The sequence below is a fragment of the Dama dama genome, chromosome 20 (genome assembly GCF_033118175.1).
Source record: "Dama dama isolate Ldn47 chromosome 20, ASM3311817v1, whole genome shotgun sequence".
Classification (NCBI taxonomy): Eukaryota; Metazoa; Chordata; class Mammalia; order Artiodactyla; family Cervidae; genus Dama; species Dama dama.
The window spans coordinates 89,973,279-89,997,639 of record NC_083700.1 but is presented as its reverse complement, the minus strand read 5'-3'; the positions used below and the strand labels follow the sequence as shown (position 1 = coordinate 89,997,639).

The 24,361-nt window shown below is 56.0% G+C and overlaps 1 protein-coding gene across 9 annotated transcripts in view; it reads right to left on the bottom strand.

Annotated features, from left to right (window-relative positions):
* The window catches only part of LRP8 (LDL receptor related protein 8), a 76,548-nt gene that overhangs the window by 27,549 nt on the left and 24,638 nt on the right, over positions 1–24,361 (bottom strand). For 5 of the 9 annotated variants that reach the window (XM_061121848.1, XM_061121849.1, XM_061121852.1 and 2 more), the window contains exons 3-6: positions 14,160–14,282; positions 5,512–5,640; positions 1,492–1,875; positions 473–595 (exon numbers count right to left, since the gene is read on the bottom strand). In XM_061121848.1, the coding sequence (XP_060977831.1) occupies positions 473–595; positions 1,492–1,875; positions 5,512–5,640; positions 14,160–14,282 (759 nt within the window). The remainder of the gene's footprint in view (positions 1–472; positions 596–1,491; positions 1,876–5,511; positions 5,641–14,159; positions 14,283–24,361) is intronic. The other 4 variants (XM_061121853.1, XM_061121855.1, XM_061121857.1 and 1 more) reach the window with 1 other exon arrangement.

Here is a 24,361-nt window from a genome sequence, read left to right as displayed (position 1 = left end):
GACCTATGCTCCAGTGGTCCTAGACTGGGGAGGCAACCTCACTGCCCAATCCTTGATCCACTTCTCCAGATGACCAGGTGTTCAGGGTCCCTACTCCTGCAGGGTGATGACAGCCACTTGAGAATTAAGGGGGCTCCCTGGGGAGCAGGACTCTGCCTCTGTCTGGTCCAGGAACCAGTTAGTAAAGCTGCTTGGAGGTGCAGATATAAACAAAGGGTGGGGGCTGGATCTCCTGCAGTGCCTTCACATCCCTTCCCCGAGGCCTCCTTCAGCTTTTGCAAAGTCCTTAAGGCTCCAGTTCTAGTGCCACGAGGACCCGCAGGGAGGGGGTCTGGGTGGTTTAGGGGTAAGTAATACTCTGGGGGAAGAGGCATCATAAGGACCAAGGGGTGATGTCTCCCAACTCCGCTCTCTCCAGGTAGCCAGGGGAAAGCTCAGGGGGTGCTGTCCCCTTGCCGCTGACCACACTCACCCTGCAGGCAGCCAGTTTCATCACTCCCGTCTGGACAGTCCTGCTCCTGGTTGCAGCGCTTGATGGCAGGCACACAAGTCCCATCTCCGCACCGGAACTCGTCTCCACGGCAGGTGCCCAGTGCTGCCAGGGGAGGGTGAGCGGAGAGGGTCAGCGCCCTCAGGTGCTGGGACAGCTCTCCTCCCCCACCTCCAGCCCACATCCACCCCCGGCAAGAACAGAACCAGTGGCTGAGCTTGGGAGTCTTCGGAGGACACCGGGCCAAGGCACAAGATGGGGAGACTGAAGCTCAGAGAGGGGGAAGGCCTCAGCCAGGGTCACACAGCGCTCTGGCAGGCAAAGCCAGGACTAAAACTCAGGTCTCCTGTCTCCCTCTCTACCGTCTCTCCCCAGCGCCACCCCTCCGGAACAGTGCTTTGGAACCTCAGTGCTCATTACTTAATGACTTCATCCTTTCAGCAAACCCTTCCTCAGCGCCCAGGATGTAGGGATGGGGGACACAGATTACTAAGAGCCCCCCCATCCTCTAACAGCTCAAGGGTGCAGAGCAGGGCTGAGGGGCAAAGGAGATCATTGTGTGGATGTGTTGCCAGATGAGGAGGCCAGGAACCTACAGGAGCTCAGGGGAACCCAGCCCAGCAGGACCCATCAGAGGAACCTGGGAGAAGCCTTGAAGGATGAGCAGGCCCAGGAGGTAGGGAGGGTTGGGGTGGGGGCTCTTCTTTAGTGTACCAAGATCTCGGGCATTGGAACCAGTGGGTGACTGCTTGGGCCCGGGAAGGCAGGGGTGGGAGGTATGACAGGGGCAGGGGCGCATCACGGAGGGTCACAGGTACCTGTGAAGACCCTGAGCTCCGCAGCTTAGCAGCCATGTGACCACACACACTTCACGTTTCCCCAGTTCTGTCGCCCCCGTTAAACCAAGACTAGGGTCGGAGTAGGGCGAGAAGAGGCGGCCCCCTCCGCGGACGCTGGCGCACCCGCGGCCCAGGGCGAGATGGGGGCGGGCGGGGGCTTACGGCAGTCGGCCTCGTCCGACTTGTCCTTGCAGTCGCGGTCACCGTCGCAGCGCCAGCCCAGGTGCACACACTCGCCACTGCGGCAGGCGAACTGGGCGGCGGCGGCGCAGGCGGCGGGCGCGGGCGTGGCGCGGGGGCCCGCGCGGCCGCACAGCTCGGCCGCCTCGTCCGAGCGGTCCTCGCAGTCGAACTGGCGGTCGCAGACCCAGCGCTCGGGGATGCAGGCGCCGCCGTCGCCGCCGCAGCGGAACTCGCGGGGCCCGCAGGCCGGGTCGGCGCAGCCGCGCTCGTCGCTGCCGTCGCCGCAGTCGTCGTCGCCGTCGCACACGAACACGGCGGCCAGGCACGAGCGGTTGCTGCATTGGAACTCGTGCGGGGCGCACACTGCGCAGGACAGAGAGCCTGTCGGCCCGCCGCACCCCATCCCCGGCGCCCCGGGCCCGCCGGTCCCGCTCCAGGGGCCCTGACCCTCACCCCCCGGCCTGAATGAGCCCTGCTGGGGGCCCCAAATGTGGACGGAAAAGGGGGCCTCCAATCCGGGTCCAGCTAGGGTCATGCTGGGCCGCCTCCCTAGCCTCACTGGGAGCGGGAATTCCTGTCCTGCTCCCTGCAGGATGGTGGGACTAAGAGCCTCTAAAGCTGCAGAGTGTAACCTGTCTTGAAGGCCTCTCCGGATGTTCCCAGGAAATGGTATGTAGCATGACATCGACCCTTCCAAGAAAAAGGCCTGGACCTGCTTCCTTACAGCACAGTCCAGGGCCCTCCCCACTCCTGGGTTTGCTTGCACTATCCCCTCTAAGTCCCTTGGCCTGGCATCCAAGGCCACTGGCACAGAGCTACTGCTGTACCCCATCACCTCACTCTGCTCACACCCTGCTTCACGTCACACACTAGACCATCTGTACACTTTCCCACTTCCCCAGCCTTTACCCAGGCTGTTCCATCTGCTGGACACCCATCTCTTGCCCACCACTGTCTCTCTTTATCATAGTGAAGAGTTCGAATCCTTCAAGGGTCCAAATTCTACCTTTTTGATAACACGCTTCGTGTTCCCCTGCTTGGGAAGTTTCCACACACCTCCACTCTCCTTTCAGGTGCCCTTCACAGCCTGCTCAGGTGCCTGGGTCTCGTGTCCTTCTCTGTCTGCCCCATGACAACGAACTGCACAGGGGTGGGCTCTGAGATTGACCCACTTTTTCCCGAAGGTCCAGTACAGAGCTTCTTGCAGTGAGTGCATGTGGTGTGGATGGAGGCTGGACCAGCCAGGTGTGGGGAGTAATTTAGGGATTTGCAGTCATTATGGGCACAGGTCACTGGCACTGCCTGGGGCCCTGGGCTTCCTCTCCCTGGTGGGTTGCTCTGAGCTCAGAGGCTGGGCGGAGAAGGCAATGGCACCCCACTCCGGTACTCTTGCCTAGAAAATCCCATGGACGGAGGAGCCTGGTGGGCTGCAGTCCATGGGGTCGCTAAGAGTCCGACACGACTGAGCGACTTCACTTTCACTTTTCACTTTCATGCATTGGAGAAGGGAATGGCAACTCACTCCAGTATTCTTGCCTGGAGAATCCCAGGGACGGGGGAGCCTGGTGGGCTGCCGTCTATGGGGTCGCACAGAGTCGGACAAGACTGAAGTGACTTAGCAGCAGCAGCAGAGGCTGGGAGAGCCTTAGAGACCACTAGCCCCACTGCCAGTTTACAGATGGGGAAACTGAGGCCCAGGGAGAGGAGCAACAGTCAGTCTGCGGTGCCCAGGGGTCGCACAGTCAGTCTGCGGTGACAAGGGGTCCAGAACTCAGGTTTGGGGCTCTTACCTCCTCCTCTGACTCCTCTGAGCTTTCCAGTTTTCTTCCCACCCTTGAGTTCAGGCTGTTTGTAGAGTAGCGACCTGACTTCCTCCCTCCTTCATTCCTTATACAGAGGCCAAGAAGAGACCTGGAGCCCCAGGCCAAGCATGGATACAGGGGCTGCGTGAACATGCATGCTAAGTCACTTCAGTCGTATTCGACTCTTTGTGACCCAGTGGACTGTAGCCCACCGGGCTCCTGTGTCCATGGGATTCTCCAGGCAAGAATACTGGAGTGGGTTGCCATGCCCTCCTTCTGGGGATCTTCCCCATCCAGGGATCAAACTCTCATCTTTTATGTCTTCTGCATTGGCAGAAGCGCCACCACTAGCGCCACCTGGGAAGCCCGGTAACTTGGTGGTGGCAGCACCCTATCTTTCCACGTGGGGGCGCCAATAGTCTGTGTTTTTACTTTCTGTTGGAAAACTGTCCCTTTTCATTGTTAGTGAACATAAAATAGAACTGATGCCTTCAGTTTCACAAGGTAGGCAGCTCATGTCATGTGTGGCTGACGGCTCTATCAAGTTTCTGACAGATGCATTTTTTCCCCTTCTGGGCTTTTGGGATGTTGGGGCCTTGGTAGGAAACGCACACCCTACTCTGTGATGTCTGCCCCTCAAGATTAAGCTGATGCCTAGATTAGCCCTCCTCCTCCCTGTCCAGACAGAGAGGGGGAGGACTCACTACAATCAGAGTTCTAGGAGGAAGAGCTGCTTTATCGTGAGCTTGCTCCAAGTTTTCGAAGCTGACAGCACCTTTAAGATCTACATCATCAGGCCTGTGTTCAGGGACCCCTCCCAGTATTCATGAATGGAAGAAGCTTTGAGGGATGAGAGAAGGGAGTATTCTTTTTCCTTTGCCTTGGTGATTGGGAGCTGAAGCAGAGAAGCTCAATAGGACCTTTGAACATGACTGTCTTCTATAATTAACAGGGAACAGCCCTGCCACAACATGCTGTAGTTAGAGCTATTCCCACTCCCAGCAATAGTGGCTGATAGCCTTGATGACTGCGGAAACATCTGATTTTCAGGAGGTATGGAGGGGAGAGGATTCTCACTGGCCAGTGAGGTCCCACAGAATTATTATCACAGCTGCAGAAATGAGGCAGTGTACCACTGGGGCTTTGCAACTGCTGGTCCCAGCCAGGATCTGCCCGCATACCCAGACACTTCCAGCTTCAGAGATATCCAAATTCCAGAGACTCACGTTCTTAGAGTGCTGTGATCTAGACGCCTCCAGAGGAGGTGGCACTTCCCATGGGCCAGGAAGGATGGGTAGGATACAAAGACAGAAGCTGGCAGAGTGAGCAGGGTGGGAGACAGTGGTGGGCACGTGCTTGGCAAAAGCCCCTGAGCGATCGCCCGGATCTCTGCCCAGCCTCACAGCCTAGTTCCAACAGCCAGTCTCTCTCCCCCATTCATTATGAGCTCCCGAAGAGAGGCCTATAGGATTCACCTTCTTGTCCCTTCCAGAGTCTGGCACACAGTAGGTGCCTGTTGCATATGAAACATGCCCGGCCAGGCCACCTTCCCCACTGGCCCAGGCCCTGCTGGCCTGCCCCCTGGGGAGGAGATAATCCTATGTTTGAAGCCCACTGATGTGGAACTGCCCCAGTGACCACTTCCATCTGTCCCTGCAGAAGCCTGCTGAGACTATCTTCCTGCCTCATGACATTGGTGCTCAGGTCTGAGATTTCAGCAACAGTCCTCAGGAATCTGTTCCCTTCCCCCGATACTGCCAGTGTCCTCGCCCAGTCCGCAACCATCTCTCACTACGGCCCCTACTCTGGTCTCCTGCCCCTGCTCAGAGATCAGTATAGACTTATGGAATGGATGAGCAGATGTCAGGCATGGTTAGAACACACGTGGACTTTGCTGTCCGGACCTGAAGTTGAATCACTCACTTCCGTCACTTAGCTGTGGGCATTTTTCCTCGCTTGTCTGAGCCTCAGTTTCCTCACCCACAAATGGGGATGATAATGGCTGCTTGTGAGGTGATTGTGAGGATGAAAAAGAATGTCTCTTCAAAGTGCCCGGCCATTACTAGTGTCCTGACCGTTCCCCTTTCCTCTCCACCTCCCAAGCTCCCTGGAGAACCTGGCCCTCCTTCCCCACAAGTGACCACTGCTGCCCAAGGCTGCCTGACCGTGACCCTGGGGGACCAGACCCTGGACTCACATGTGGCACATCCAGCCTCATCCGCTCCGCTCTCGCAGTCCTTCTCCCCATCACAGCGCCACGAGGCCGGCACACACTTGTGGCTGGAGGGTCCGCAGCTCAGCTTCTCTGCAGGACACACCTGCTTGGCTGTGGAGAGAGACACATGTCCACAGCTCAGCCAAGGAGGACATAGGGCATGGTGCCAGTGAGTCCTACTGCCTGACTCCAGCCTCATGACCTGAAGCCCTGGGAATCCACCAGGGCCTTCCTGTCTCAGCTTCTTCGTCTAAGAAGAAGCTCCTCTGCCCCTAAGACTTTTTTATTCATTTTTGGCTGGGCTGGGACTTTGTTGCTGTGTGCGGGCTTTCTCTAGCTGTGGTGAGGGGGAGCTACTCTCTAGTTGTGGTGTGCGAGCTTCTCGTGGCCGTGGCTTTTCTTGCTGTGGAGCATGGGCTCTAGGGGTGTGTGAGCTTCAGTGTTTGTAGCATGTGGGCTCTGTAGTTGTGGTTCTCAGGCTCTAGAGCATGGCTCCATAGTTGCAGCGTGTGGGTTTAGTTGCTCTGCAGCAGGTGGAATCTTCCTGGACCAGGACTTGAGCCCGTGTCCCCTGCATTGCAAGGTGGATTCTTAACCACTGAACCACCAGGAAAGTCCTACTCCTAAGACTTTCTGAATCCTACAGTTGGCCCTGTCACCGCCCTGCCTAATACCCTCTCATGGCCCCCTGGTCCCTGGCCCTCAAGACCCTCTTCAGTTGAGCCAACCCCTCCACCTGCCTGACCGGCCTAACCTCCCACCCTTCCAAGCCTTCCCTTTAGGCTCCAGCAATATGGAGCCACCATGCCCTGCATGCTCCTCTGCCATTTCCAGCTGTGTGCCCTTGGGCAAGATACGCCCTGTTTGGGTCTGAGTTTGCCTTCCAGATCAGTGACTCTGTGATCCAAACCTGCAGATTGGAAGGGCTCACCACAGCCCCAGCAGCTCCCTCCAAGCCTGCCTGCCCCCGTGACTGTGCCGAGCCCGCTGCTGAGAGCAGTCGCCGTGTGCCAGGGCCCAGCGGGACCACACAGCTATACTTACTGCAGCCGCAATCAGAGACTGACTCAATCAGGGGCCCGGAGCTCCAGGGCTGATTCTCAATTTGGAAGAAAGAATGAGGACCCTGATCCAGCCTGGGGATGGCTCTCATCCTGAGCATCCCGGGACGACCCACATGACAGACCCAGCCGAGGCAGAGACATCTCAGACCTCCGTGGCTGGCTTCCTCACCCTGCCTTCCAGGGTGTACACAGGCCGAACTCAGTGATCTCTAGGATGTGCCAGGAGCAGTGCTGGACGCTTCCATTGTATCTTCATAGTACTCCAGCAAGGTATAGGTTATGTTGGGGCCTCCAGCATGAAGGTCGAGGGCATGGGCTCTGGAGCTTGGCTGCCTGGGTTCAGCTCAGTCACTTGTTGGCTATCTACCTTGGCCATCGATCCTTATCTCTGTGCCCATAAAGTGGGGATAACACTATTCCCAGTCCCACTGGACTGTTACGACAACTACGTTAATGTCTGTAAAGCATTTAGAATGCCCAGCCAGTGCTCACTCATGATACCTACTATTATTCTCCGCACGTAGCAGCTGAGGACTTATCTATTCCCTCAGTGAGTATCCTGCTGTGTACCACACATGGCACCCAGCGCTGGGTCCTATTCACACAGTCGTGAAGACCCAGGTGAGGGTGCAGTCAGCTGTGTCTCATGCCAGAGGCTGAGAACAGTCCACGGCACCCTGGAGGCAGTGGGTTACTGGTACCTTACCCTCAGTTCTTCTCTCTAATCTCAAACCATTTTCCCTAACCTCTTACTTCCATAGCTGGGATGAAAGCCCACGAGAGATGGAGAGGACGACACAGACAAGATGAGTTGGGGGCAGGTGTCTGAGCGAAGACCCCCAGATACTACTACACCATGGGAAAGTAGTGCCTTGGACCCCCCAACTGTGGACCCCAAAGTTATCCCTAGGAATACATTTCATAAATATAAGGCAACCTGTTGGGAATACAGGATTCAAGGGATTCGTTTTACAGAAATTTCCCTTTACAAATACTGTTGGACAGAGCCCTGGAAGCACTGACACTCAAAGACCCTTTATACAGGCTTCCTTGGGGAGGTGGTACAGGTGGTGAGGGGCCTGGGAGTCAGGGGAGGGGCCCAGAGCACCTCCATCACCCACACACTGCAGGAACTGAGAAAGTACTTCCCACTCTGGGCCCCGCAGAACACGAGGGGACTGCAGCAACCAGCATGTCCCAGATAAGGGGTGGGGTGGTGGGTGGTGGGTGCAGGTTCTTGGGCCCCAGCTCACACTAGACTGAATCAAGGTTTCCAGGGCAGAGCCCAGGCATCTTAGCAACTCCACCCATCCCTGCTTGCCCTGGTGATTCTCAGGCATCCCATTTGAGAACCCCTGGGTTACCATTCTGCAAATCCAAAAGATATTGGAGATTTCATGTCTTTTAAATCCACTTCCAGAAAAGTGATAGAGCAGGCGCTGTATGTCTGCAAGCCCCTGACACAGAGGGGACAAGACAGCATCTGTGAGCCAGGCCTCAGGAAACAGATGCTCACGGGGAGTTGTTAAGGAGCCATGTTACTGAGTACATACTGTGGGTCCGGCTGCTTCATGCTGAGGAGTTGATATTTTCCCTTGTCATCCTGACCCTCTCCCTGCCACATAAGCAGGCCCTGCAGGCTGTGAGTGGAAACTCCAGGGGCACCACTCACAAAGACCATTATGTTAGTGGCACCCCTAGAACAGAACAGAACACTGGTCCATTTTACAGATAAGGAAACCAAAGCTCAGAGAGACCCAGACCAAAGCTCAGAGTAACTGGCCCCAAACACACAGCAGTGAGAGTCAGAGTCTAGATTCCTTTGACTAAACCCTGCCCTTTCCGTCAAACCCCTCACCCTCCTGTGGGTAGGGTAGTGGCCCAGTTGTTGTTCAGTTGCTCAGTTGTGTCCAACTCTTTATGACAACATGGACTGCAGCATGCCAGGCTTCCCTGTTCTTCACCATCTCCTGGAGTTTGTTCAAACTTATGTCCATTAAGTTGGTGATGCCATCCAACCATCTCATCCTCTGTTGTCCCCTTCTCCTCCCGCCTTCAATCCTTCCCAGCATCAGGGTCTTTTCTGATGAGTCAGCTCTTCACGTCAGGTGGCCAAAGTATTGAAGCTTCAGCTTCAGCATCAGCCCTTGCAATGAATATTCAGGGTTGATTTCCCTTAGGATTGACTGGTTTGATCTCCTTGCAGTCCAAGGGACTCTCAAGAGTCTTCTCCAGCACCACAGGTCAAAGCATCAATTCTTCAGCATTCAGCCTTTTTTATGGTTCAACTCTCACATCCAGACATGACATAGTGGCCCAGAACCAACCCCAAACTCTCCGCTCAAAAGTCCAGGTGATTGAAACGGCCCTTGACCCATCTGTACCATCTCCAGGGGCCTGGTTCGGCATACCCCAGTGCAGCAGGCAGCTGCTTGAACTTTGAATGAATATTTATACAGTTAATTGCATAACCTTTCAGCAAGGACAATGATTAAACAATCTGTCTGCTTCCTTTCTTTATAATTAATAAGACATTTGCTGTGTCCCTAAATAGACAGCTCTAATTACAGGCTCTCGAGGATTCAGCAGTGCCTGACACGAGCCCTCCTACCCTCAAAGAGCCAAGGAACCTTCTTGGAATGTGGGGGACACAAGAGGCCTTGGAGGTCACACTGAGGAGCACTGGCTGGAGTGACAGGAGACGGAGGTCCAGAGAGGGGAAGCGACCTGCCCGGGGTCGCTGGACACTGGGCATTACAACTGCTGCCTCTCCCGGAACCTCGCTGTCTCTGTTGTGATGCAGCTATTTTCCAAAGCGGGACACGGACCTCACCCTCTGGGCTCCTGGGTCAGACCTCTCACTGCTCAGCCCCGGAAGCTGGTCTAGGGAGTGTTGACGTGCAGCATCTCCTCAAGTGTATGTGCTCAGTTGTGTCCAACTCTTTGAGACCCCATGGACTGTAACCCACCAGGCTCCTCTGTCCATGAGATTCTCCAGGCAAGAATACCAGACTGGAGAGCCATCTCCTTCTCCAGAGGAATCTTCCTGACCCAGGGATCTGTGTCACTTATGTCTCCTGCATTGCCAGGCAGGTTCATTACCACTGCACTATCTCCTCATAAAGTGAAGGCTATTATTACCTTCATTTTACAGATGGGGAGAGTGAAGCCCAGAGAGCGTAAGTTGTTTGCTCAAAGTCTTGTGAAGAGCAGAGCTGCAAAATCTTCCCCAGGTCCCTCAACCCCAAAACTCTTGTTAACTTATGGCACTTCATACTGCATAGTGGGGGAAAGTAGGACCCGATGGTCTCCTGGTGACCCTGGAGAGGGTCACTGGAGGGAGGAGGCTCACTGGGCCTTGGCTTAGGCAAGTCTGCAAGATGGGAGGTGGCTGTCTAACACCCACTTTCAGGATAACTGAAGCTAGAGGCCCCAGGCAGCATAGCGCGGGAGATAGACCATGGGTTTGGAGTCCACATCAAATTTACTAACATGAAGGCCCTTCAACAAGTCACTTAACCTCTTTGCACCCTGGCTTCCCTCACCTGCACATGGGGTTATATCATCTCCCAGAGCTGATGGGTGGTTTATATGAGGAAACATGGAAATGCCTATACAGAACCTGGAGCAAATCTGGAACTCAGCAAACGGTTGCCCTTGTTTTATTTCATGAAATGCAAAGGACTGGGAGGGCCCAGGTCTCACCCCTGGGGATGGACATCATAGCTTATTCGAGTCCAGAGGGCCCTCCACAATGCAGCACCCACCATTGAACTGAACACTTATCCCTCTCTCTCCATCTCTTTCCCTCTCCCGCTCTCTCTCTCTCAGAAACAGATGCCCCAGGGAATGCCTCTGGCTTGCTATCCAAGTATCTCCAGGTTCTCAGGGGCAGGAATGAGGAGCCCCACTTCCTCAGACATCAGGAATCCTCCAAGTCACCAAAGGCCTGCCACTGTACTCCAGAGTGGCCACAGGCATTTATAAATTCCCAGAGAATCTTGTCTTAGAAATCCAAATCCAACCGTCCTTTCTCTAATTCAGAAGCTTACAAATTAATAAAGAGGAAGATATCTGTTGACTGAAGGAAGGAAAGTGCCTGACGGCTTCTTATTGAGCAAGCATATCAGCAGTGCAGGTCATGGGAGGCGCAGGGCCAACAGCCTCCACTTGGGGACTGCCAGCTCCCAGGGGCCAGGGGCTCAGGCAGTGGTGAATATGGGGTCCAGCTGCTGCCCCAGGAAGCATGGCATGGACGTCCCATTGCACAGAAGGGGGCAGTCACACCAAGCTCCTTCTCACGGGGTCAGCAGGGTGGGCCCCTGACTTGCTGGATGAGCTTAGAAAATCTCTGATAGGAAGGTGCACTGGGTTAATCAGTGAGGTCCCCCTTCCAGATGGGAAGGCTCTAACATGCATGAATAAAACCTCATTTTCAATAAGCAGCTCCTAGAATTGTAACTCACTCACCTTGAACCAGGTTCCCCACCCCCATGCCGCACACCTCCCAACAGATGCCTGAAGGTGGGTCACAAACATCCCCAATCAAGGGAGCTATAATTAGAGCTGAAATGCTACTTTCATTAGGCAAATGTCCGTGCCTTCCTGCTGTGACTCCTGGCTTAGTGTGACAGCCACAGAATCCAGAACCAGAAGGAAAGAGATCTGGGAGGAACCCCAGCCAGCGAGATGCAGATTATATAGAGGGGAACACAGGAATGGGAACCTGCTCCCAAATCCCTCCCTACTCCACACAAAGCGTCTTCACTTAGACTTCTAAGATTTTAAATCGGGGAGAGGGCCTAACGTCAAAACATAATGATAAAAATCACACTGCCATTTACTCCATCATCGACACTGTGAGTGCATTTTTTTCACTTGGTCCTCACCACCCCTGTAAGATAGGTACCATTCCCCTATTTTGCAGATGAATGAACTATGGCTCGGGGAGATTGGCAAATTGCCTGCGGTCTCACAGGTTAAAGTACCTGAACCTGAGTATACCAGACATCAAACCCACTGCACTTGACCACTGCCTATAATCTTTCTTTGCAGGTGGGGAGGGGGCTCTATCCTGGAAGCTGGCACAGTCCCCAGGAACCTGGTAGGCTGTGGAGGTTGCTATGACAACGCCAATCAAATGGGCAGTGAATTGGCTGCTGGGTTCTCACTTGGTCAGGAGGCTGTGAGCAAGCCTGTTACCAGGTCCTGCTGCCCCCAGTTCTGCCTGGCCCTCAAGGTCCTACACTGGCTGACCTTCTCCAGGCAGCCCTCCCCACACACAGGCCTTGCCCACCGGTGACAAATGTAACTGCACAGAAAGTGGGATCCTGGCCTTGTGCCCAACTGGGTACAGGCAAGGCAGAAAAGGGCCTCAGACTCTTATGAGTCCAGGAGTCTTAGAATCATGGTCTCTGGAACTCTGGAATTATAGAGACTAGAGCTCAGAGGGGGCGAGAAAGTATGCAGGACTCACACTGCATCATGGGAGAGCCCCCTGACTCCCAGGATGCAGAAGAGAGAGCTGGGCCCCGACTCCCCTGGCGGCAGCTCCCACACAGAGCTCTGTCAAGCCCCAGAGAGACTTCAGAGCCTGCCTTTTGTCATGGAAGGCAGACCAGCCACGAGCAACCTGTGTGTCTTAGAAGCAGGGCCCTCAACATCTCTAGGCTTCCAGTTACTCAACTGCCTGATAACTGCTTTACAGCTGAGCCCAAAGCAGGCCTGGGGAGGCAGGAGGTGTGAGGCCAGAGACCCCCCGCCCCCCACCACCCTAGCCCAGCAAACCCCAGGAGATGGAAAGGCTTGAGCAATTGCTGAGAGGGGCAAGAGGCGGGAAGACAGAGAGAAACACAGGCAGGATGAAGAAAGAGGGTAAGGGGGAAGGGGAAGAGGGGACAGGCAGAGAAGGGAGGCAGCCCAAGTGCAGGGCTGGGCAGGAGGGAGATGGAAAGGAGCACCACTGCAAAGAGACAGAGATGTGGGGAGGAGCAGGAGCATAGTTCTTAGGCAGCAGGACAGACCCCAGTAATGACTGTGATGACGCTCCCCTCCCCTCCATCTCCAGTGTCCAGGGTAACTGCAGGCATGAGGTCTGGATGGCCGAGCTGGCTGACTGCCAAGGCGGTCACAGCCCCCCTCCCCAAACACACACTCTGGGCTGTACACGGCTCTGCCCTATGTTAGCTAGGCCGCCTTGGGCAAGCAGCCGAACCTGTCCCAGCCTCAGTTTCTTTCTCTCTAAACAGACCCACCCCTCGCCCAAGCTGGCCCTGAGGAGTCACAAGTGGGCGTGGCTGGGCTTTGTTCTCCGGAAGCTCAGGACAAAGCGCTGGGCGGCCCTCCCCAGCGTCCAGCACCTCCAGGACTGCCTGGGGTGCAGGGGCTGCTGGGTGGAGTGAGCGGAGGGTAGGGCCTGCGGTGTGGCTGGGAAGGCGAGGCAGCTGTGCAAGGAAAGGAGGGAGTCCCTTGTCTTGGGCGGGGGTGGCTCCTGCTCTCCCTTTCTCTCTCCCGTTCCCTGTTTCTCACGCAGAGACTGGGAGCTCTGTTGCTAGGAGACAAGGAAACCCAGTTATCACCAGCCACAGCCCTCGATGGGACGCTGGCCTCCACTGTCCCCACCTCTGCCTCTGGGGTGACTGTGACCCCTGAGGAAGATCCGGGGACCGCGACTAGCAGGCCCCCGCCAGCCCTACCGTCCTCCACGTGCGGCCCCTCTCCTGGCCTTTTGTCTCAGACTCATTCTGCTGAAGCTCTGCCTCTGGGACCACCGGGTCCTTCCCCGCCCCCTTCTCATCTCCTTTTTAATTTAACAAATGTCACGGAATGACCTGCCCAGTGTACGTTTGCTTTGAGGATTAGGGCCTGGAAAAGAAATCACAGAGAGACAAAGGCTGAGTGCGGGAGGCGGGCCTGGGGCTTGGCTTCGGCCTTCATCTTGCCCCTGTTGCCTGTTGCCATCTGGGCCAGGCTCCTAGGCTCAGTCCGCAGAGACTGAGGACAGAGCTAGGGCCTTGAAGACCCCAGCTGGGTGGCCTTGGGCAAGTCACTCAATCTCTCTGAGCCTCAACTTCTACCTCTGCAAAAGTCAAAATGTGACAGTACTTATCTCCTGAGGCCACTATGGGAATAGGATGAGTGAAAGCACAGATAGCACTTTGCATATAGTGAATGCTAGATGAGTACCAACTGCCATTAGTATTATTAGAATTATGATTAGAATCCTCAAAAAAAAAAAAAAAACTAGCGGGGGAGACTCAGGGGAGGCCTGGAACATGTGTGCTGGCTACTTCTCACCATCAGGGTTCAAAGGGGCTGCTTTTAGCTCCTGGAACTCTAGGAGCAGGGCCCAACCTGCCAGAGGGCTGGGAAGAAAGCCCAGACACAGGTCACCAGACACCAGCAACTAGAAGCACCGGAGCTCATGAGTGCTCAGCGCAAAGTGCATACGGGGCTGTGGGAGACAGATCACCTCACCTGAGCCTCCAGCTTCCCCACCAGGAAGACCTAACAAGGAAACTGAGGCCCAGAGCCAGGCCCCACCCCCAGCCCAGGGGCAGGACTCACTGCACGTGGCCTCCGACTCGTCGGAGCCATCTGAACAGTCCTCCTCGCCATCACACTTCCACCGCTCTCGGATGCAGTGGCCGTCATTACAGGTGAAGTCGCTGTCTGCACAGGTCTTCTTGGCTGCGGGACAAGGAGAAGAGCATGAGGGGCCTGGTAGGCACAGGAAGCTTTTCCAGAACATACAGTCAGGTGGCTGCAGGGAGACCAGAATGTCCTGGTCCACAAGCTGGACCACGTGACCTCCCACGGCTCCAGGAGAGAAAGACTTATTCATTCCACACCAGGAGGAGACAGGCAGTCCCTGGCCCTGCTCTCCAGGTTCAACAAGGGTGACAGCATCCAACCACCAAGGGAATGCCTCTTCCCATCACACCTCTCTCTTCCCCCCAAGTCCGGTTCCACTGTCACAGCCTCTAGGAAGCCTTCCCTGATCACATACAGTAGTGGCCTTAGCCCCTTCAGCCAGTTCACAGTTCTTTTACCTGCCTCTCCTCCTCCCCCTGGCCAGACTAAAGTCAAGGCCTCTTCTGCAAGCACCAGGGAGCTTATTATTTATGATAATAAATCACAAAAGTAAATGATCACCTCATGGCAAGATTAATGAGGTGCATTTTGTTCAGAGTGAGGGAAAGAGACTCTAGACGTCCAAATCAGTCTCCGTCCTGAAGGCCTTTACAGCCCGGAGGGGAGGCCTCCACACTGCGGGCTGGAATCCCAGCTCTGCCTCTTTCTATCTGTGTGACCTTGGGGATGTTACTGGACCTCTGAGCCTCTGTTTCCTTATCTGTGTAATGGAGAGAAAGAAACAAAGGGCTCTGAGGAGAAGTAGCAAGAAGTTATAATGTATGAAGAGACCCTGGTACACAGCAGATGCTCGGTAAGCAGCAGCTATTGCTGTTTTTATGGTTCAAGTCTTAATTAGAAGCGAAGGAAGTGGGGTATTCTACGCCCTCACAGGGGATATATGTAACAGGCTCTCACAGCTGGGAGCAGAACTGAGACCAACTCAGGGACCAACATGATTTGCTTTTCTCCCTGTCCCTCCACTGGCCCGATGCTCCTCCAGTGTGGATATTACATTAGATTCGACACAGGACCCAACTCAGGGTAGATTTCAGTGGAGGCCATTGAACCCAAAGGAAACATAGCCGCTGCTCCCACACCTCCAGCCAGGCCAGGCTCCAGTTCTTCCCAGGAAGCGCCTTCCCAGTGACCAGCCTTACGTTATATAAATCCTCCTACAGGCCCTCTGGCTTCCTTTGAAGCCACATGACTGCTCCCTCTCCCTGAGCAGCCCGACAAGGATTTGAGGACAGACACTAGGGCTCCTGAATCCATTCCATTTCTGCCTTCCTTTTCAATGAAATCTTTGCAGTGCATCTGCATTCTAGGCTGAGCTTTCACACTTTCCTTAAAAGAACATCTCTGCCTTTGCAGGGTGGGAAGAAACCAGAGGAATCAGAGTCCACCTACAGATGGGGGCCTGAGGCCTAGAGACAGAAAAGGGCTGGCCCAGGGAAACACAACACCACAGCGATCAGAACCAGCTCACTTGCCTCCCAGTCCAGGACCCTGAAAAGCCCTACCTGAGCCCTGCACTGAGGGGTTGACGTGGGTAACAGATACCAGTGTTGTTGTTCCGTCACTAAGTCGTGTCTGGCTCTTTGTGACCCCTGAACTGCAGCACAGCAAGCTTCCCTGTCCTCCCCTTTCTCCCAGAATTTGCTCAGACATATCCATTGAGTCACTGCCTTTTGGCAAATCACAGCCTATGACACACCAGAGTAAGTACAGTTATGAGCCATGCACCTGAACATTTCCAGAGTGCTCCCTTCACAGGAAGCTCTGCATCCAAAAAAGAGACATCTATTCCCATGCTTTCTTTTTCCTGTTCTAACATTCTCCAAGTGCATCCTGTGTGCCAGGCTCTGTGCTTAACACTTTACCAAGAAACCCCACGACTAAAGGCCTGCTGTGGCCCTCACTTGACACGTGGGGAAATTCAGTCCCAGGGTGTTAAGTTACACACCCAAAGTCACAGCTCGGGGGCAGCAGAGGCCACAATTTGACCTCACTGTCAGACAACCTTCTTCCGCACCAGGGCTCTCCAAACAAAAGGCCCAGTGGTATCAGATATGGAACAAAAGCCCTGGAGTAGATGGGAAAGACCATGGAAGCTCTAACTCGGTGCTCGGTGAGCGTGTATCTCTGCCCTGAGCACACGGATTGGGAAACGGCCCGGCCTGTGAGTGCAAGTGCACAACCAGCAAACCCCAGGAGAGAAGGGGCCTAGCTGACCGAGAAGGTGATGGAAGGGCTCCGTCGCTGGGCCTGGGCCAGCCAGATGCTCACCAAGGTCCCTCTCCTCCCTGGCATTCTGAGAGTGAGCTTGGCCTCCCACAGTGTGTGAAGTCCTGGCGGGCCCCAAGCAAGGAGGCCAGAGCAGCCACAGGCACCATCACAGTCCTGAGGGTAGGAAATGGCAGACTCAGGGTGCATGTCCTATGGCGGTGTTTTAGGGAACAGATTCATTCACTGTCATGACCAGTTTGAACATTTTCCACCCTGGCTCTGCCCTGGCACCTTTCACTCAATATCCCAGTGACGACTTACAGCTATCCTGACAGCTGTTGTTAATTCCATTTTACAGAAGAGGAAATTGAGGCTCAAAGAGGTAAACGTGGTAGGTGCCAGAAGTGGGATTTCAATTCCACTTGTGGCAGCTGCCAAAGCTTGGGCTCTTTGTGCTAAGTCCCTTAGCCACCATGGTACTATCAGGCTAAGAATGAGGACCCCAGAGAGGCAAATGCAGTGGGACTAGATCCCATGGGCTGCAGGAAAAGGCAATGTGGAAGATCAATCATAGACCAGAGGTGCCTACATTGAAGGGCTCCCCTGGCACATGCCCAGAAATGTGCAGTAGAGTAAACCTGGGCCTCAACGACTTGTGCTTGGCTAGTGGACCACCCTGGGGAAACTGAGGTGGCATAATCAATGCAGGTGACTAGACTAAACTACCTGGGCGGGCCCTGTCTGAAGTGTAACCACGTGGAAGGATTTGGAAACAAAGCTGTCTAAATCCTGGCACGGCCACCTCCTCTCTGGGTGACGCTGGGCAAGCTCCTTCCCTCTCTGGGCAAGTGGCGAGGGTGGCTCCCCCAGGAAGCACTCCCACAAGGGCAGAAGGCAAAAGGGGATCTGAGCGAGCATCCCAGTGTCAGGGCTACATCAGCCCTGCCAAGAGAGGAGGGCTCGGCAGTCTTGTGAGGCTGTCAGAGCAAGCCAGGCCAGCCCCAACTCTCCTGGCCTTGGCAGCCTTGGCTCCAGCTCCCAGGGTGATTCCCAAGCTGGGCTCGGGGCTGTGGTTCTCTATTTCCAGGGATTTATGTCCCTCCGTGCCAGTCGCCCCTTGGACAATGCCCACCTCTATGAATCTCTGTACTCCAACGGCCCAGGAATGGTACACAGTCATCCAGGGTGTGCGACATCATAATCTGGTGCCATGGCAACAGATGGCCTGCCACAAAGGACTCGGGATTCCAAAGGGCAATGGGGAGGGGCCAACCCCAGGGCAGAGTGGGAGAGAATGGGAAATCCAGGACAAAGGAAGTGAGAGCCGCTATTTATAACAAGAATGCAGACCAAGGAAAGTGTCAGGCTGCTCACGGTTGATGGAACTCTGTTCTGCCACTTGTGGGCTGTATGACCTTTTGCAAGTTACACAACTTCTCTGAGTCTCACTTTTTTCGTCCACATTCAGGGATCATATCCCTGCTTTACCACACAGGGTTGCTGTGAGAAGCAGTCGGGCTATATTAGATGGTGTCCAGACTTCACGAAAAGCAGAAAGGTGCGAGTCTGCGATGTGTGAAGTCAGCAGCCTCAGCTGCTGTGTGTGTGACACTGGCTCATCCACCTCCTCATCTGGTACGGAGGTGTAGTGCTGACTGCATCTTCAGCCCCTCTCTGTGCCCAGAGCCTATGATCTTGTGAAATTGTTATGATCACTCAGCACCTCCCAGCTCCTCCGCCCCTTCCCCGAGACAATGTGCATCCTTCATGCTGTTATTCCCCACCTACGCTCATCCCGCAGCCCCAGTGCAGACAGGGGGCTTCAAAACAAAGATTAGTCAGTGTGCTGGGCAGAGCTGCTCGGCGTGGCTTCATCTGGGCAATCACAGTGCTCCCTCCTCTCAGAGCCCAGGGCCTTGAAGTCCCCTCTCCAGCTCTCCTATTCTAGAAGCAAAAGCCAAGCCCAGGGAGAGGTATAGCACATGTGTGCCTGAGCCCAGGTATTCTGTCTCCTGGGAACACTGTGTGGCCAGGAAGTCAGGGGAGGGCTACCCAACCATCCCAGGGGTCAGGGAAAGCTTCCTGGAGGAGGGAACCGTGTTCAAGGAAGAGAGGTGAGCCAAGCTGTGGGAGTAAGGAGAGCGGAGAAGGGCATTCAAGGAGAGGGATAACAGCATGGGGTGTAGAGGAGCCAGCGGAGCGGCCGTTCAGGGTTCATTCGACACTTGAGGAGGCAAGTGGCAAGGGGCCTGGCAGCTCTACTAGGCCACGGGCCAACTCACCCTGCCTGGCACCAGGCTGCCCCTCAGAGGCCCAGTGTAGGGGCCTGGCTTTCCCTGAGCTTATCCAGGGACTCCCCCCCACCCCTGCTAATCACAGGACAGCCAACAAAGCCCACAGCGCCAAGCTACCAGGGTCTCCTTCAGGACTTGGGGGTGGGGGTGGGTACGTGGACCATCAGGCCCTAGCAGGGGAGGAGAGAGGAGGGACCCCGACAGACAGCTGGGGGACCATCCATTCAGATGTTTGGCCTAAGCTTTATTCTTTTCCCTTCGGGAGATTCTTGATGCCCACTGGCTCACCAAGGGCCTTGAGAGGCCTACAGGAAAGATATCAGATTGATTTTGTTTCCTGCAGTACTTCCCAAATTTGTTAAGCCAAAGACCATCTTTGTTGGATGCCATGTCTACTGATTTCCCAAGAAAAACCAGTGCAATGAACCACACTTGACGAAACACTGCTATAGTACAAGCCCTGCATCCTACAGATCAGGAGATGAGGTCCAGAGAGGGGACGGACTGGCCTGTGTGACTGGTCACACAGCAGAGGCTGGTACCCAATCCTGTGTCTCTGGGCCACCTCCACCAAGCCATGAAAAGCACAAAAAGCCGTTCCCAGAGCATTTGGCCCTGAGTGAAGCTGACAGTTTCAGTCCTAAGAGCAGGGACATGTGTAGAGGTGAGCCCAGGATGGCTGGGGGGTGGGGGGCACTGATACCAGACCACACAGGACAGGGAGATGAGAGAGACGAGGGCTGTGTTAGTCCTCAGGTTTCTGCAGACAGGTCGCGGGCCTCAGGGAACATTTTTTGATGGCAGAGCAGAGACCCACAAATAAGATGACTCCAACTGAGCACTGTTGCTCAGCCACTTGGGGCAGGTCCCTTCCCTCCCAGGGCAGCTGAGAGTCTGGAGGAGCAAAGATGTAAACCCCCACCTTGGAGACTTGAGCACAGAGGGGACTCATCTGTTCCCGTTTCCTCTCCCAGGCCTGGACCAGCCCTGAGTGTCCTGGCTCTGGCCCTGCAGCCCAGCCCAAAGGCAGTTGGGCCACTGGTACCCGGGTCGGGCAGATGAAAGAGCTGCTCCCCCCACAGTTACCCTTCTGCAGAGCTCGCCAGGCCCCGGCGTTGCCAAGACGACCGCTGCCAGCTGAACGAAGATCCGGGGTGGGGGCAGGGGGCGTGCCAGCCCGCCCCTGGCCTACTAACCTGGCAGGCAGATTTAAATGACAGCCCAGGAAGCTACTATTAAACTGTCACCCCAGTCAACAGGACGACAGACCCGGAGTGTTCTCTGGCTGCAGCAACAACACAGCAGGAGTGAGAGGGGGAGGAGACGGTGGCCCAGAGCAACCTGCACCCCCTCCCGGGAGGCCCAGTCTGCCTGCCCGCTCACCCGCCGGCCAGAGCCACCCTCTAAGGCTGCGGCGGTTGTGGCTCAGAGCCGCAGCACAGCGCAGGCCTGGAAAACTTTGTTTTCAAGCAGAGGAATGCTTTGTCTAAGTGAAACCCCAGCGTATAAAATAGAGTAAAGTGGAGCTGCGCTACTGAAAGCAGGCCGAGAGGGGTCCACATCAGCCTTTGCCCCGTCCCTCCCTTAGCAGCCCTGGTGGGGCCATAACACCCTGGGCTCACAGCTCCCCCAGCACTGGGTTCAAACCCAACCCTGATCCCATCCCGGCCACATGATGTTCCTAAGAACCCTCAGTTTAAAGATCCCGTGAGTCAGGGGTGGGGGGGAGATCCCATGAGTCTAATATAACATTTAGAACAGCTTCTGTGGGTTCAAGGTGCTCACTCTCTAAGAACCCAAGGTTCTAAGACTGTGCCACCCTGATCCACACACCTCAGCCTCATGACGGGACTCCAAGATGGTCCCTCCACGAATCACATAATGCCGACAAGCTGTGAATGCCCCCCAACCCTGTCCTGTGAGGGGCTGTCTCTGAGTCCACACTGACAGTCAGACCCAAGGCTCCGGTGCTGCCAGAGAGGCAGGCCGTTCCCACAGTGTCCCGACACCCACGGGGCACGGGGGGAGGGACTCAGCTCGCGGCTTTGTGCTGCCCAGCAGGCTCCGGGGCTCAGGCCACCACCATCCATCAGCAGGTGACATCTGAGTCCGCTTCTCCTCCACCCTCTCATCCCACCTGGGGAGACAGAGGAAACACAGCGGCAGATGCTGGGGGGTGGGGGCAGGGAGGGGTGGGCATGTGAAGGGTCTGAGAGAGAAGATGAAAGAGCGAAGCGGGGAGTGTGGGAGGACCACTCTTTGGGGAGGGCTCTTTGTTCTCAAATCTGACAATGTCCTCAGCGGGGTGTCCCCCTGGCCCCACATGCCAGCGCCTGCCAACACTTCCTTCATCTCAGTGGCCCCCTCACACAGGATCTGACGCCAAGCAGGTGCCCAAAGAGTACCCCTGGCCCCGCCCCCCCGACAGACCGTGCGATCCCTTCCCACTCGGCCTCAGCTTCCTCGGGTGAGCAGATCTGTGAGGACCCCTCCAGCTGACAGTCTGGGTCTGACACAGGTGGGCTGCGCTCCCCGGCGCTGCTCCAGGGGATCCCCCTGGGGCTTCCGGCAGCCAAGTCCTTCTTCATCCCTCTTCTGGCCCCAGCACATCCCAGCTGCTCTCCGACGCTGCCCCACCCGGGCCCCGCTGTCACCAAGGGAGGTCCAAGCCGTCACTGGGGTATGTGGGACTCCCTGTCGCCACAGGGAAGATGCGTGTCTCCAAGGGACAGACGACAAAGGGGTCTTCCTGTCACGGTGATTTGTGGACGCAGGGTATTGAGCCGGTGACAGCTATGAGGGGGCGGGGGGAGTGGGTGTGGGGAGCGTGGATGGGATCAGCAGGGGTCCCTGGCGGGTGTCTGCACAGGACGAAGCACCACGCAAACGGTGCTGCTCAGGGGAGCTGGTAGTACGGAGGGGATAGCCACTCCCTGCCCAGCTTCCAGGCTCAGGACTGCCCGCCCTGGGTCTGGGACACCCCCTTGACACTTGGATCTGAGGTCCCAAGGAAACAGCTAGAAGGAAACTTGCTTTATCCTCAGAGTGGACGCCATCAGAAAGCAGAAGGCGTGGTCAGGAAACCCTCCTTGACCTCCAGCCAGGGCCCTGCCTGGTTCCCACCCACACACTGTCCCTCCACTCAGCTAGCCCCAATGGGGACCCAGGCTCCTCTGACCTGGGGACCGTCCCATCTAACCCCATCAGTCATGGCTCTGCCTCCCACGGGCAGACCTCAGAGCCTGCCAAGGATCCCACCTTCCATGCCCTGTTCTCCATCACCAGCCCCAACAGGAGAGGGACAGCTCTTCTGCCTCCTCTTCCACAGCTGAGGGAAAGGCTCCGGGTCTCATTGCAGGGGCTCTGCCACCAACAAGCTGGGTGATACCGGCGGGCCTCTCTGGGCTCTGTGGCTTCCACCCCACTGACTTGGACGAGGAAGCCCAAGGCTCCGTAGACAGAGCTCTGCAGCAGAGGGCGAGGAGGCCAGGCCAGAGGGGCCTGAGAAGTCACCGGGGGGCGGGGGGCGGGAGCAGATGGCATCTCAGTCAGCAGCCTGCGTCGGGTTTGCTAAGGGAGTGGGAACCAGGTGGGACTTCCCAGGTGGCACTAGTGGTAAAGAACCCCCCTGCTAGTGCAGGAGACTTAAGAAACACGGGTTCAATCCCTGGGTCAGGAAGATCCCTGGAGGAGGGCATGGCAATCCACTCCAGTATTCTTGCCGGGAGAATCCCATGGACAGAGGAGCCTGGCAGGCCCTAGTCCATAGGGTCACAAAGAGTTGGACATGACTGAAGTGATTTAGCATGCACGCAGGAACAAGGAGGCCAGCTGTTCCTATTCAGAGGTCACCAGGTGGCCAAAGGAAGTGAATGATGGAGTGATGACCACCACCTGTCTCCTCAACGCTGCCCTGCCCCATACCCACAGGCACCCTCTGCCCGAGAGGCAGCTGCTGGGAAACAGTCCTTCGAGAGTAGAAAATGAAACACTTTCACCAGTTAGGTGGTAGGAGAAGCATTTTGAGAGGAGCCTCGCTGGGTTATGGGCTTCCCAGATGGCTCAGCAGCAAAGAATCTGCCTGTAGTGCAGGAGACGCAGGTTCACTCCCTGGGTCCAGAAGATCCCCTGGAGGAGGGCATGGCAACACACACCAGTATTCTTGCCTGGAAAATCTCACGGACAGAGGAGCCTGATGGGCTGTGGTCCATGGGATCGCCAAGAGTTAGACAAGACTGAGCACACACGCACTGCTGGGCTATCCTAGTGATAAATGGGTAAGAACGCCCTGTTATCGGGAAATCCATCTCCTGGGATTGGGTGGGCTGCGGCCTCTCTGGGGCGTCCCTTCGGTGTTGGCCGTGAGTTTGTCACCCAGGAGGTTAGTACGAGCTCTCTGTCACCCTCAGCCCCTTGCTGGCAATCCAGGAAGCCTCTGCCTACTGGGTGCCCCGTAGGAGGCCTGAGGGTTAGGACACTGCTCTGCGAAGTAGTTGAGGCCTGTGCCTGGATGGCTGCTGACTTTTATCTAGAAAGAAATTAAAACCATTTTACTGTGGATGGGGTTAGCAGTAGGCTGTCTCCAACCCCTGGCCTGGGGGCCTGGCTCCAGTGTGTGACCTTGTGTAAGTCCTCTGCCTTCTCTGCCTGGCTCTCTTTCTCCATGACAGGGCTGGATTAGATGAGATGATCTCTAGCTTCCATCTTTCTTTTTTAAGGTATGGTACCACTATCACCAGGTCCAGCGTGAGGCTGGCAAAGGAGGGGATCCATGGCTTGGTCCCCAGGCCCTCCCAATCTGCCTCCATGGCTCCAGGTGGGGGCTGGAGATCCACAGCCAGCAGTCACTGACCTGTTGAAGGCCCCTCCATCATCAGAAAGCCACCTTTCCTGGTCCTTTTGGGTTCCCATCTCCCCTAGAACCTGACCGAGGGTCTTACCAGGTGCTCAGGGACACTTCAAGCTGCTCGGCTAACTGCTCTCGCCCACCCCTGGCTACCACTGCCCCACACCCACCCAACGGTCAATTACAAACCGTGGGCTTGCCTACCTGGTGTCTATACTTGTAGTGTAGCTCCACCTGCAGAAGGCGCTTCCTCATCTCCACCTGGCAAACTCCCCCCACCCCCACCCAGTCCTCAAGGCCAGCTCAAGCATCAGCCCTTGACGTGTCTGATGACACCCTCTACCTCCAACAAGGCCCACCCAAAGGAGTGGAACTCCAGTCTGGGGCCCAGAGCACCAAGGGTAGAACATTAGCCGGCTCAAGTCTCCACAGGCTGCTTCCTTTGCTGCCATATTTTTGGCAGGCCAGACCTACCGGGACAGTGCTCTCAGCCAGCCTTCCAGGCTGTGCCCACCCTGGCCATCAGTGCCAAGGTGAAGCTCTGCAGCCCAGCCAGACGGCACTCATCCTGTTGACAGCCTGGAGGACTTGGGAGGCTCCACCCGACCGGAGCGGCTCAGTGAGTCATCCCAAGGCCCAGCCAGACTGTGCAGCCGGCCTCAGGGAGCGGCAACCTTCCTCTCCCATTGTAGCTGGGCCCTTGGGCCCTTGGCTGCAGGAAAGCCCTTCACAGGATTATTGGGAGGGAGTTCTGCAAACCCAGGCCC